This window comes from Triplophysa rosa, linkage group LG23, assembly GCF_024868665.1.
Source record: "Triplophysa rosa linkage group LG23, Trosa_1v2, whole genome shotgun sequence".
NCBI lineage: Eukaryota > Metazoa > Chordata > Actinopteri > Cypriniformes > Nemacheilidae > Triplophysa > Triplophysa rosa.
Window position 1 is genome coordinate 9967977 of NC_079912.1, and position 13207 is coordinate 9981183.

Sequence of the window (13207 nt, forward strand, 5' to 3'; positions counted from 1 at the left end):
GGACACCTGTTCTTACTGTACCTCATACAGCGCATCTGATCGGTAACAAATTCGTCAGGAGAGTGCTCCTTCTCAAAGTTACCTTTTAGGCTAAGTCTCGTTTGCTGTCATCAGTGGGACAAGACTGACTGAGCCATTTACCACGGATGTCCCTGGAAGCTACATGGTTACAAGCATGGATTTTAACAATATCATTAGGGTTTTCTGCTCAGCTAAAGTTTGAAAGAAGACTTTTTAACGATAAGACCCTATTTAAAGTATTTATTGTAAAATACTCATTAGGAAGTATGATTGCACACGTTTTTGCTGATTTTGGAAACCTGTTTGTTTGAAGATCATATCTGGAGTTGGTGTCAATGTTTTTTTAATAGCCTGTAAAGTTTAGTATGCGAACTTGTGCGTATTTAAAATAGAAATTAAATATAAGTATTAAATGTCAAATTTAATTACAACAATAGAAAATTTGATAAACTAATTAGAAAATTTAATATAATAAATAAATTTAAATAGTACAAAATTAGATAAAATAATTAGAAAATTAAATATAATAATAATAGCAATAAAATTGAATAAACACTGAAGTCACTGTGGCTATGGCAATAAAATGAATGCTTTTTTACTTTTAAAATGAAGCTTTTCTTATATTGTTATGCTGATAAAATAATTTGCAATACAAATTTATTCACTTTAAAATGATTGCAACATTTGAAAGAATGCACACTTGTGGTGCATCTTTACCGGTACACTTGAAGTAAACCCCACTGTCTGAACGGTATATACCATGTATATGTGTGTGTGAATAAATACAGAGAAAGAAAAAAGAGAATAAAAGCCCTGGACTGTCCTCAAGCCCCACACTGTATTATTCTTTCTTTAAATGTTTTATTCCTCCCAGCGTCTCCCATTATTCTGCATGACTGTGCTCACTTCAACCTCTCCTTCACATGCACTCGCTCACCTTTTTCCTTCTCTCTCCCTCTCTCCGCTCTCTTTCCCTCCTCTCTCCTTATCCCCTCCCACTCCCTGTCTCATTCGCTCTCTTCTCACCCCACCTCTCTCTCTCTCTCTGTCTGTAGTGAAATGAAGCAGGAGTTGGAGGAGGAGGGCAGTCGCTGTTTGCTCCTGTCTAAGCAGCACAAGTTCAACGAGCACTGCTGCATCCGCTGCTGCTCTCCCTTCACCTTCCTGCTCAACCCCAAGCGCCCGTGTCTGGACTGCCACTACAACGTCTGCAAGTCCTGCCGCACGTACAAACAGAGCGAGAGGGGCTACGTCTGCGTTGCCTGCGAGAAGAGCAGGTGAGTGTCCTCGCATATACACAAACACGTTGATAAGTGCCGATGCCGGAGAGAGGGCACATATGCACTTCACAAGGGCTGGGACACGTGGAATTACAAACGTCCACCGTGTTATGCAATTACAGCTGGACAGATGGTGCCACAGTGGTAGATCGTAACACACACACACACACACATGGTTAAACAGACATGCATGCTCGCATACACATGTAACACACACATGCAAACGTACATTCATTCACACAGATAAGATACCACAATTATTTAAATACACTGTATGTTAGTTTGTCTGTCGTTGTGGAGAGTACACTGATTACAAAATGTTTTAATTTGATACTTTTTTATTCAGATATTGTTTGATAAGCCATTTTCCAGGCAGGTGCTGACAGCAGATGATTTTAGATTGTACTGTCCTTGTGGGGATACACACACACATACACTGACAGGGCAAAGCCATTCTTGTACTGTAAAATCCTCCCACTTACACACACAATGTGAATTTATGAATGAACTTGTACTACAAATGTGAATTGGTTGATAAACACACCGAAATACACAGAACGCTGAAGGTTAAGACAGTCAGATGATGTAAAAGGGTGTAATAATGAAGGTGTATGGTGAAATTGGGGTGACGGGAAGAGAAGAATGAGAAGCGAGTGAGGTGTTTAAGAACTCTAAACTGTGAAGAAATAGTCAAACGTGAACATGCTGTCAGAGATTCACTTGTGTGTGGTTTGGCAATAGCTGTAGATGTTTTAGCAGCGATAACGCATCTCAGATCTGTTTGGTTTCATAAACGCTGGCTTTACGACGGCTGAATCCTTGCCCGACCTCATTGAGATGCTGTGTGTGTGTTATGAGAGGGAGGGAAGAAGATAGAAAATATCAGCATGTGTTGATCATTTCTTTTTTTCATGTGGTTTGATGGTGCATTCTGTAAAATGCCGAACATACAGTTTGTGTATATTAGAGGAATGGTTTGCCCTAAAATGTACATTCTGTCAAATCTGTTTTGTGTGAAACTCAAACGGAGAATATCTGGAGAATCACCGCGCAAATTTCTTCTCAAATATTTAGACACGTTGCATTTAGGATGTGTTCACATATGGCATGCATGGTTCGATTAAAACGAACTACGGTGCTTTGCTCTGTTAGTGAGGTTTATTTGTGTAAATGTGAACGCTGCCATTCCAAACCCTGGTACGCACCAAACATGTGCTTTAAAACAAACTCTGCCGCAGTTCGATTGAAATATGAACACAACATGGACCAAAGGGATCTAACCGAACCAAAAACAGGAAGTGATAACAATAAGTGATTTGGTAATGTATAAGGAGTGTTTATTAGATCTCCGGTAAGTTCCATATCAAAATATACATCATGAAAGCTGTCCAATACTCATGCTTTTAGGTTTGATATCTTTAGGTTTCCTGTTAAAATGTCAGTGAGAACGCTAAGCAAACCAGGACTAAATGTTTTTTTTTCTTTTTTAGTCTTGACCAACATAACCAAGAGAACCGAACTACAAATGTGAACACACCCTTAGTCAGTGCTGATTGGTCACATCGCCCTGATGTCATCAAAACTTTATTTTATAGCTTGACAGACACCGTCGCATCTGTCATTGTCCGTAAAGGAGATCTCTTTTTATTGGTACTGATGATGACGATGCATTCATATGATCTCAACCTGATCTCACGGGGATTCATAACTATTTTTTATTTGTATGAATTTGTACCATGTGAATCATTAAAAAACTTACAACTATAGAATATTGCAGAGAGAACATATTTTTGTATGCAAACCCCAGAAGCGAGTCTACCAGTTATAACCCGCTCGTGGTTTTAAAGCTTTATTGTGTCTTAAAAACGACAGTTGCTAACAAGTTGCTAAAAGCGACTACATCTTTTGGTGGGTAAATTAAACATCATCACAAATAACAATCGTACAAATAATGCAACTTAGGCACGGATTTCTAAAAACGTGGATGTGGATTCATTCACGGAGTAATTACTTATAAATTTAGTTTTTTACTTTTGCTGATTGTATTTAGGCTTCAAAACTAACAAATGTTGTGTTTATTTGTAAGGATTATCTTGCTAGACAAAAGTGTGTGAGTATCATAAAGCTTTGTTAATCAAAGAGCTTGTTTTTTGTGAGCTTACAAAAGTCTAAGGGAAAAGTTCATAGGCTACAAAAATACAGTATGTCATTTCTAAGGTACTCTATTTGAATAAAGCAATACTGAAGCCCCTCCCCTAACCATATATAAAACATATAAAGATCGTACGAATACACCCTTTTCACATGACGTCACGCATCTTCCGTTCTGCCGCGAAGCAGTGTATCCTTACTTCTGCTAGCACTCCAGTTCATAGGCTCTCACTAAATCCTTGGTGTTCCGAGTCAGATCCGTGGGCGTGGCTTGTTGGTTTTGACTAAGTCTTTGGTGTTTCAAGTCTTACGAAACCTTTACCCTAACCCTAAAATTACTCTAATCATCTAAACTACCTATGATTGTTAAAATTGACGAAAAAACACCAAGGATTTAGTGAGAGCCCCAGTCATAAGGTGGCGGTAATGCACCTATAAGCTGGACTCAAGAAGAAGAAGTTACTTCCGCTAGCGCCCCAGAATGGAGTTTACCAAGTCCCTTGCACATCTGCCACAAATACGGCTAGATGATGTACACCGTCTTGCAGACAAATTTTCGCTAACGACAAGATCAAAGCTAGAGAAAGGATACAAATTCTTTGTTGAACAGTACCTGTTTGATTATGAAGGTAAGTGTTTTGTTTTCTTTTTGTGTTAGCGAAGGTGCTAGGATAAGTACTTGAATGCGTGTTCTGTCAGTTTTTTTTTTACTGTTGTTAAATTCCAGCACAACGGTAAAACGGAAGTTCTTCTTCTTGTTTGTTGCAAGACGGATGTTATGATACACTGCTTTGCGAAAAGGCGGAAGTTAAGTGACGTCATTGTGAAAAGGGCCTATTCATACGAATTAGCCACTTTATAAAATAGTTTTCTATTCCCTGTGAGATTGTGTTGTTATATTTGGGTGAAGTGTTGAATGCACAGCAGTGCATGTCTATACTCTACTTCTGTGATCAGTGGTGTGCAATTAATTCAATCAGATAAATGTTTCCCATCATCCTTTGCTCTCTCTTTCTTACTCTGTCTCATTTGCTGTCTCTCTCTCTTCATCTCTTTCTTTCTCACGTACACTCTTGTCGTGCCCGAGGCGTGGCTTCTCCAGGATTGATTCTCTGAGATTCTTCCTTCATGCGTTCCTTATGAAATGTTCTCTATATGAAAAATCATGCCTGCAGAATTTATATCACCAGATATCAGCATGCGCTTCACGGTTTCTCCAAATAATGATTTCCCTTGTATCTTGCTGTATTTCTAGAGACAGCCCCGTCTGTCCACACACAAAATTGATTACGCCAACATGGAATGAAATTACGTTTCTGGAAATTAATATGGTTAGGCAGTAAGATGGCCTATTAAGAAAGAAGGGATTCACCATCTAGATTGAGTATTTGTTTCTGTAATGATCATTGCCTTATCTGTTCATGGGATTTTAATAGCTTAAATAGTTTGTAATTAAAGGAATGTTCTAAGTTTAAAATAGGTTATGCTTTACAAACAATGATTTTGACCCATTACTTAGCTTTGAAGATAAGCAGAAATTGGATTGCAATTGCACCACACTTAAATGAAAGTTGATAGGGCATATCTTTTAAAAGAGCTTAAAAGCAGCTTGGTTTTTTTTCACTTGAGTTCATTCTTTCATAGAAAACTGTGCAATTTGAGCTGTAAAATTGTACTTCTACGTAAATGTAAACACGTGAAAAGTATTTTTCGTGTATCTATACGCCTTTCCTGTGTAGTGTACTTGGTTTACAGTCATAACAGGACTTGAAAGTTTAGATGCTGTATATCTTTGCAAGGCTAGACTAATAACGCAAAATGCCGGTAAGTCATAGCTGTCAACATTCCTTCAAGCAGATTCATGGTGTATGTGAGTTGCTGACTCGGTCACAAGCCACCACACATACCTTTCACTCACACTTAGTTCAGTATCACATCAAAACATTTTGTGTTCTCTTTTAAACAGCAAATGTTTATGTGTGAGAGCGTTTGTGCATGTTTATGTTTTGAAAGCTGGGAAAGAGATTTCTCTCTTTACAGTGTCAGTAGGTATCACTGTATCTCGTCGGCTTCAGGCAGAGGCACAGACGCGAGGGTTTGGATGGCTCAGCACACAGATGGTGAAATAATGTTGTGTGCTTGTGCAGATGGGGCCTGACAGGCGTAATAGGTTGAGGTCTGCTCCAATCATCCACACTGTGGGCGGATGTACAAGAAATATACAAGAAAGCTTTTTAAAGTCAGGGCTGAAGTACAAACAGATAGAAAACTCCAAGTCATAATATTTCTCTGCCAGTATTACCTGCACATTCATCTGTGAAATTAAACTGCAACTTTTCGCTGTTGTATTCGAAGACATGTTGAATTTGAAACATTTATGGGTTTGTGCATGAGAAGTGTGTGGGATATATTTTTAACAGCATTACACATATAGAGATTTATAGATGTGTGAGGGCAGAGCCGAGCCATATCAAGAGACCAGAATATTAGAGAATCTTAAAGGAACAGTTCACCCAAAAATGAAATTTCAGTCTTCATTTACTCACCCTCAAGTGAGTCCAAAGCTGTATACATTTCTTTGTCCTGATGAACACAGAGAAAGATATTTGGAAGAATGCTTGTAACCAAACTGTTTTTGGCCACCATTGACTACCATAGTAGGAAAATTGCTTTATAAATTTCTTTGTTCTGTTGAACACAAACCATATTTTGAAGAATGTAGGAAAGCAAACAGTTTTGGGGCACTTTTGACCACCATTGTCATTTTTATTTTTGAGTCATTTCAGTAAACGATGACAGAATTTGTATTTTGGGTGAACTGTCCCTTTAAAGGATCTTTTGACTTGGACCTGTCTGCAACCGCCTAGTTTCACCCTAACAACCACCCAGTACACACCCGGGTTCAGCGTAATGGGGACAACGTCTGCACAGTCAAGAACCATGGACATTTTTTTTACAAAATGTGAAAATTGATTATAATAATTTATATTCAACATTACCTTAACTGTTGAACTTTTTTTTTTTGTTTAGTTTAGTTTAGTTTATTTTTGCACAATGTAAAATGATATATAAATATATTTGAGTTTTTTAAAAATAATAAACAGAAAGTACAACAATACTGTGCAGGGAGAGGCAAAGAACCCCCCAAAGGGCTTATCTAAAGCCTCCACCTAAGTAAACAAAATTAAGATAAAATTAAGCCTTATTACATAATATAATTATATCAAAACCCCAAAACAATATACACCAGAAAACAAAACGAAACAAAAAACACCCATAATGTACAAAACTAAAAAACAATTTTACAAAACATACATAAAGTTGAAACTTTCCTCTCACTTTTATTGTTTTTACATTGAGCTTTTGATATTTTCTGTCCACTAAACCTAACATATACCCCTAAACCTTAGTCCAAGCTATCGTTTTAGATATTAATGAGTAGTTTGGGGAGTTATCAACACATTTGGTCCTCACAATATATAGTCATTGCCAAAAATATTGGCAACCTTGGTATATATGCGAGCAAAGAAAGCTGTGAAAATATATCAGCACTGTTTCTCTTTTTGATCTGTTGTTTAAAAAATTCACAAAAATCCAGTGTTTTATTGAAGTAAAACAATTGAAAACGGGGGAATATCTGATTTCAGGTTTGACATTATAAATGTCCCCTCAGAGTTGGTGAAACCTGACTCACACACTCACAAACACACAGGACAGAGGCCGGTCATAAAGCATCTCTCAGTCAACCAGACAGTAATTGAAGAGAGCAGCGGAGGCTTTTAAATGCATCGTAATCTGAGTTGACAGAGAGGAAGGCGTCGGGTAAGATGTGTTCGGTATAAATTAAATTGTGCATCACCTTACTTGACCCGGTCCTGCAGGGTTTTACCTCACATACACTCCAAACATCTAAATCTCTCTGTATGTGTGTGTGTGTGTGTGTGTGGGACTGTAGGACAAATAAAATGTTCTTGTTATTATTTACTTTACCCCTAGTAGCGTCAGATTCCATTCAAACCAGATTTAAACTAGTACAGCACACCTCTCAATACCGATGACACAAACAATATGCTCTTACCACAAAACTATGGCTCCAATAGATTTTTGTGTGTGAGTAGTTGACACACATCCTTATTTTCTTGAGCCTTTTATTCAGTATCAATATTTTATCTTCATATTTAAATGAATGAATACGGGAAAGTGTAATTTTGGTTGTTAGGTCACCTGTGAAGGTCATGTCTTTAAAATATTTAACATTTAACACTGCATAACATATTAAACCTTTACCACCTTTTTGCAGTTTACTTAATAATCGTAAATAATCCCTTTTTATCACAGTTGAATATAAAACATAAACAAATATTTTGTGCAGTTTCTTTGTTAAAATATGTATCTAAAATTGCAAAAATGATATGCAGGCATGAGTTGTTTGGACATCATCTTCACAGTTTTGTTGTCTTTATTATTGAGTGTCTGTCATTCAATGTTGGCAAAAATTTGTCTGTGTGCTTTGTGGCTAGTTGTTTTTATGCATTTCAGTGCCAGCCATGTGTTAGGTAATGTGTTTGCATGAATAAATGGGATGAATATTTTCATTGTGTTTGTGTCTGGTTCTATAGTAAACTGTGAAATGCGTGTAACACTTTACAATAAGGTTGTACTGTATGTGTTAACATTAGTTAATGCATTAGCTAACGTAAACTGACAATACACAGCACTTTTATAGCATTTATTAATCTTAGTTCATGTTAATTTCAGCCTTCATTGACATTTTTTAAATCTTTTGTTTTAGGCCACATCCAGACGAAGCCAGAGCTTTCCCCGTACTATCTTTTTTTGCTTTTCACAGCGTCATCTCTAGAAATATCTGCATACACACGAAACCCCTGAAACTGACTCAAAACTATGTAGTATACATGCCAAATCAGTATGTGGCGCTGTAATTCTGCCACAGAGATACACTAAAAATGGAGAAGAAGACTTCGAGCATGCGCATAAACTGGGGTGATGAAATCATCGTTTCAGAAAATATATGTACATACGAAAACGCAAGGGTGGCGTTTTCAGATTTATCCACTCTGGGACCCGGTTTAAAAAAATAGCGGTTTCTGGCTCCCAAAACGCAGGATTTGTCTGGCGATATGACACAAAATCTTTACGTATACATCTACTGTATATGACCTGTTAAAACAAGTTATATTTGTTTGCATCAGTAAATGCAAGTAAACTAACATAAATAACTGTATTAACATTAACTTACATTATTATTGTAAAAGTGCATTGTTTAAGCAGCACTTTAGAACTTTTGCTCACGTTCCCCCCATGTGGTTGATAAGCGAAATTGTCTGTTACTAGTGTTGTAAATAATGTCGCTGTGTAAGCTTTCCCGTGGGCAGCGCAATACACGTGAATTAGTACAAAGTGAAAAACTACAAAGTGTTGCTTTAACAAACATAACCCTATTGTAACATGTTCCAAATGTGTTTATATGTGTTTGTTTCATCTATACTGTGTATCAAGTAAGTCCTCTTGAAAGACTATAAGTGGCTTTTACTTCATGATCATTTGCATTAAAAACACATTTGTGTTAAGGATTTATTGTGTGCATTAATGGATTGAGGTAATTGATACATTAGTGATTGTCTGACATCTCAACAGATGAGGATTCTCCTCTGTGCTATTAAAAGACATTGAGAAATACCTCATAATGACTCATTCATCTCTTTTAATTACTTTCTTCCTCCCTCCTTATCGCTCTTGTGACGTCTGTGTAATGAAAACTATTAGAGCTTCAGTGTTTCCTGTTGCTCAGCTGGTTGCACTTTTGCAATGTCAACATCAAGGTCATGGGTTCGAAACCCAAATAACATTTGAAATGGCACTGAGGGAAAGCAAAGTGTCTGACAAACAAAATAGGTTTTTGTGATGAACAGTTTATTCGGCTGATCATATAGTCGGCCAGCAGACATGCTTATATAATCAGCAGAATACACATTAGATGTGAGCCGCGGCGCGGGGTACATTCGTCCCTAATGTATCGCGAGTCCTTTACCCAAGGGCGTTGTTTGAGTCAGGCCGCTGCAATATGAATTAATGACCTTTTCTGATCTAGATTAGACTGACTTTCTGCAATTGTTTTTTTTTTTTCAGATCTAACGTGCTGGTCCTCCATCTGCCTAATTAGTTTTGGCTTTTTAGTCGCATGTGTGTATTTCTGTGGCTGTCGTCTGGTTATTATGTGTAGAGACGCTGGCTTATAGCTGTGGGTTTTGGAACGGCTTATACAGTATATTGAAGTGTCACTGGGAGCTACAGTTCCCTGTACGTTCTCTTTTTTCTCTGGTCACAGTTAAAAGGATGAGAGGAAATGGCCCCGGAGGGAAACGAGAATGGGCTTCTTTCTTTTCTTTTTATTCATTTTCATCAAAGAGTTTATTTTTAGTTGTGGGTCAGGCACTGCAGCGGGAAGCACAAGGTTGGGTGAGGTGATTCTACACACCTCTTACCTCCAAAAGCTTGTTAGTATACCAAAGTGCCCTTCAATACAATGACTTTTTTAAAGGGTTCATATCACAATTTCTAATTATTTTGTTTTCCCCCTGAGGTCCACTTAACAAGGTTTGTTGCACCAGCTATAGTTTTTAATGACCATTCTTCACTTCCTAATTTCTTAGATTTAAGTTTTTTTTTGCTTATTTTTTGCCTATGTTCCCTTAAGAAATAATTTACTACTGTACAAAGGAGCAGAATACTGTAGTGTAGCCTGTTCTGTTTTAAAGAGCTAAGTGAGAGTAAAAGCTGACTTGACTCTTATTCCAAAATCAAATTCAATATATCCTAATGTTCAATATTTTAATAGGAATAATAATATATACGTCCTCCTCTGTATGTTATTACTACTGTACTTCTTACTTTGACTAGACAGATCAAGTTCCCATACAGCAAATAATACTTAATGCTAAGCTTTGGTAGACAGCATTTTTGAACTGTAGAAGTTTTGAGCTACGTTTACAGTAATTTATTTCATTTAAAAGGTCGAGGGAAATATGATTTTTATCATAAGACATATATTCCCCTTAAGAAATCTGCCAGCTGTCTTTAGTCATTACGCAGAACTTATCAGAGTTTATCCCAGACAAATATTTCTTGATTTATAGAATTGCATAACTCAACATTTTCTCTTCAGGCTTCAAATAAGTTTAAGCTGAATCACTCTGGGTCAGCTGCAGGGCTCTCTGTATTTAATTTTGTCGGGCACAGAGGAACATTTCAGACACATTTAATGAATATTAGCCTAATTTTTATTCTACTGTGTTACGATTAGCAACATCATTTTACAATAGATAAGATCAGATGCATTATTTATAATAATAATGCTGTATCAATGTGCAGAATTGCTTAGTTAAAGGTCCAGTGTGTAGGATTTTGGAGGATCTATTGACAGAAATGCAATAATTGTAGACGGTTTCAAAACAACAACATAAACAAACGTTACTGCGCATGCGTGCGTTCATGGACTGCCCTTAATTTTCGGTACACATTCGCCAATAATAGAGTGCTTGTAGATTATTTCTTATAACAAGCAAAAGAAATCGAGAAGAAACATTAGATGGCTAAACTTGCTTATGCAATATTTTGTATTTAGACTGCGATACCAAGCTCAACCGGTGTCAATGTCCCATATGTTTTTTTAACACATAAACACATTTAATACAAAAAATTATAATATTAATGAATATGAACATAAATTAAATAAAATGTAAATGGTTATAAGATACTAGCCAGGGGTGCGTTTCCCGAACAATGACATAACTCGCTGGTTAACCACCATAGTATGATGCATCATTGGGGAAATTAACGAGGTAGTTACGACTGTTTCCCGAAACCGTAGTAACTCTGTCGGAGATCAATTGTTGGTTCCAACCAACCAAGTTGGTTCATCAATCTAGTTGATGACGCCACACAGGTGGTGGAGTAATGACGTCTACTAATAAATATGTTCAGATGGAATTAATGTCAAATTCTTTCTCTAAATAACATACATTGCATTTAAGGACTACTTTTGTTATCCTATTTTTGTTATCTGTTGTTTTATTTCATGATATTTAATTAATTTATAAGTGTCCTCCTACGTCATTCCGCCCAGGGATTCCACAGGGTCCTAGCGCACGCAGATCATTCGCATGCGCACTTTTAAAAAACAGCACTTCTATTTCGTCGACAAAATAAAAGATATCCAATTAAATTTGTATATATTTTGAGTGATGGATATGGAATGCACTACATGTTGCTTGCTTGCTTTGATCAAAAGTTTGATGCATGTAAGTCTACATGTCATAATAATAAGGAACGATGCTTATAACCACAGCTCTAGACCTGTAGTTCCAACCACGCAACTTTGCGATGCTGCTTGCGATTGATCGTTGGAACGATAGTTTTGGGAAACACTTAAATGGTTGATCTATGCTGGAACGACGGAACTTGCGACCATAGTTGGCTAAAGATGTTTTTGGGAAACGCACCCCAGACCGATAAACAAACACGGACCGGAAGTTATCTGCAGTCCATGCCCGCGTGTTCGATGAAATGGTCTGTACATAACTATGACTTCAGGGGTGTATAAAGACTTTACATAATGAAGCGTTATGTTTTTATTACCTTGAGCTATTTCTATCTACATACACCGCAGGTCCCCTTACATGGAATTCACCATGTTGTTTCAGTAGCACTAAATGGACAAACTGCTCTACAGACTGTATTTCGTAAATACGTTATCTCCTTCGGCAAAGAAGTTAAAACGTGAGGACATCTCAGTCCTGTGTCAGCCACCGTAGTGCTTCGAAAGGGAGGGGGGAGTGGTGGAGTGAGCCAGTGGTTGCATTTCGCAACCTCACCAGTAGATGCCGCTCAAATCTCCACATTGTTCCTTCAAATCAAGCACAAATTCAAATATGGTAAGCACAAATCTTACGTTAAGGCAACTACAACAACGTCATGAAACATTTAAATACATGCATAGATACTGTAACAAATCTAATTCACAGATGGTTAACAAAATAAAGGTGTGCACAAAACCATGTTTTTAAATTTCCCTCTCAAGACCTCTACCTCTCACGCTCAAGTGCTTGGCCGGTGGGCTGACATTCAGACAGCAATTCTATTCTAAGAAAGAATTACAGTATAACCCTGACCCTAACCCTCTCCACACATACCATTTTAAATAGGAAACTTTCATGAACACCTATTTTGTGCATGTAGAATACCTGTATATTTAATGGTGGAATAGTAATAAGGTACATTTAGGTATAAAGGTAACATATGCAATACATTTTATCAAAGCATTTGTGTGTGTTAGTTATTAGTCTGGATTTACAAACACTCATAGCGACATAAAAAATGTGTGAAAGCCAGTCATATGATGATTTTTTTAATTTTCCTTATCTTTCTGATGCAGTTCCGCTCTTTCAGCTCTTTTCGGATCTAGGTGGGTTTTGCCTTGAAGCCAAAGCAGTTTTAATATTATCATAATGGGGGCTTTTCTGTCAGTGCAAGACCCAAAAATATCTTTTCACATTCCTGTATTCTCAATTGACCATTTTGCATTGATGAATCCCAGTTTCAGTGCGATTCAAGAAACAACCTCCCTGCGTCCCCAAGGTTTCATGCGAGAACATGGTGCGGATGCTTGTTTCCTGAGCGCCCGCTGTTGTGTCATAATGCTTTAATATGTTTTCTATTGATTTGGCCTAGCGCAA

The 13207-nt window shown here is 37.3% G+C and overlaps 1 protein-coding gene across 1 annotated transcript in view; it reads left to right on the plus strand.

Moving 5' to 3' along the window:
- myripb (myosin VIIA and Rab interacting protein b) overlaps nucleotides 1-13207 on the plus strand; it is a 110236-nt gene that overhangs the window by 54681 nt on the left and 42348 nt on the right. Inside the window, 1 exon segment of the mRNA XM_057322850.1 lies at nucleotides 1077-1298. Within this exon segment, the coding sequence (XP_057178833.1) occupies nucleotides 1077-1298 (222 nt within the window).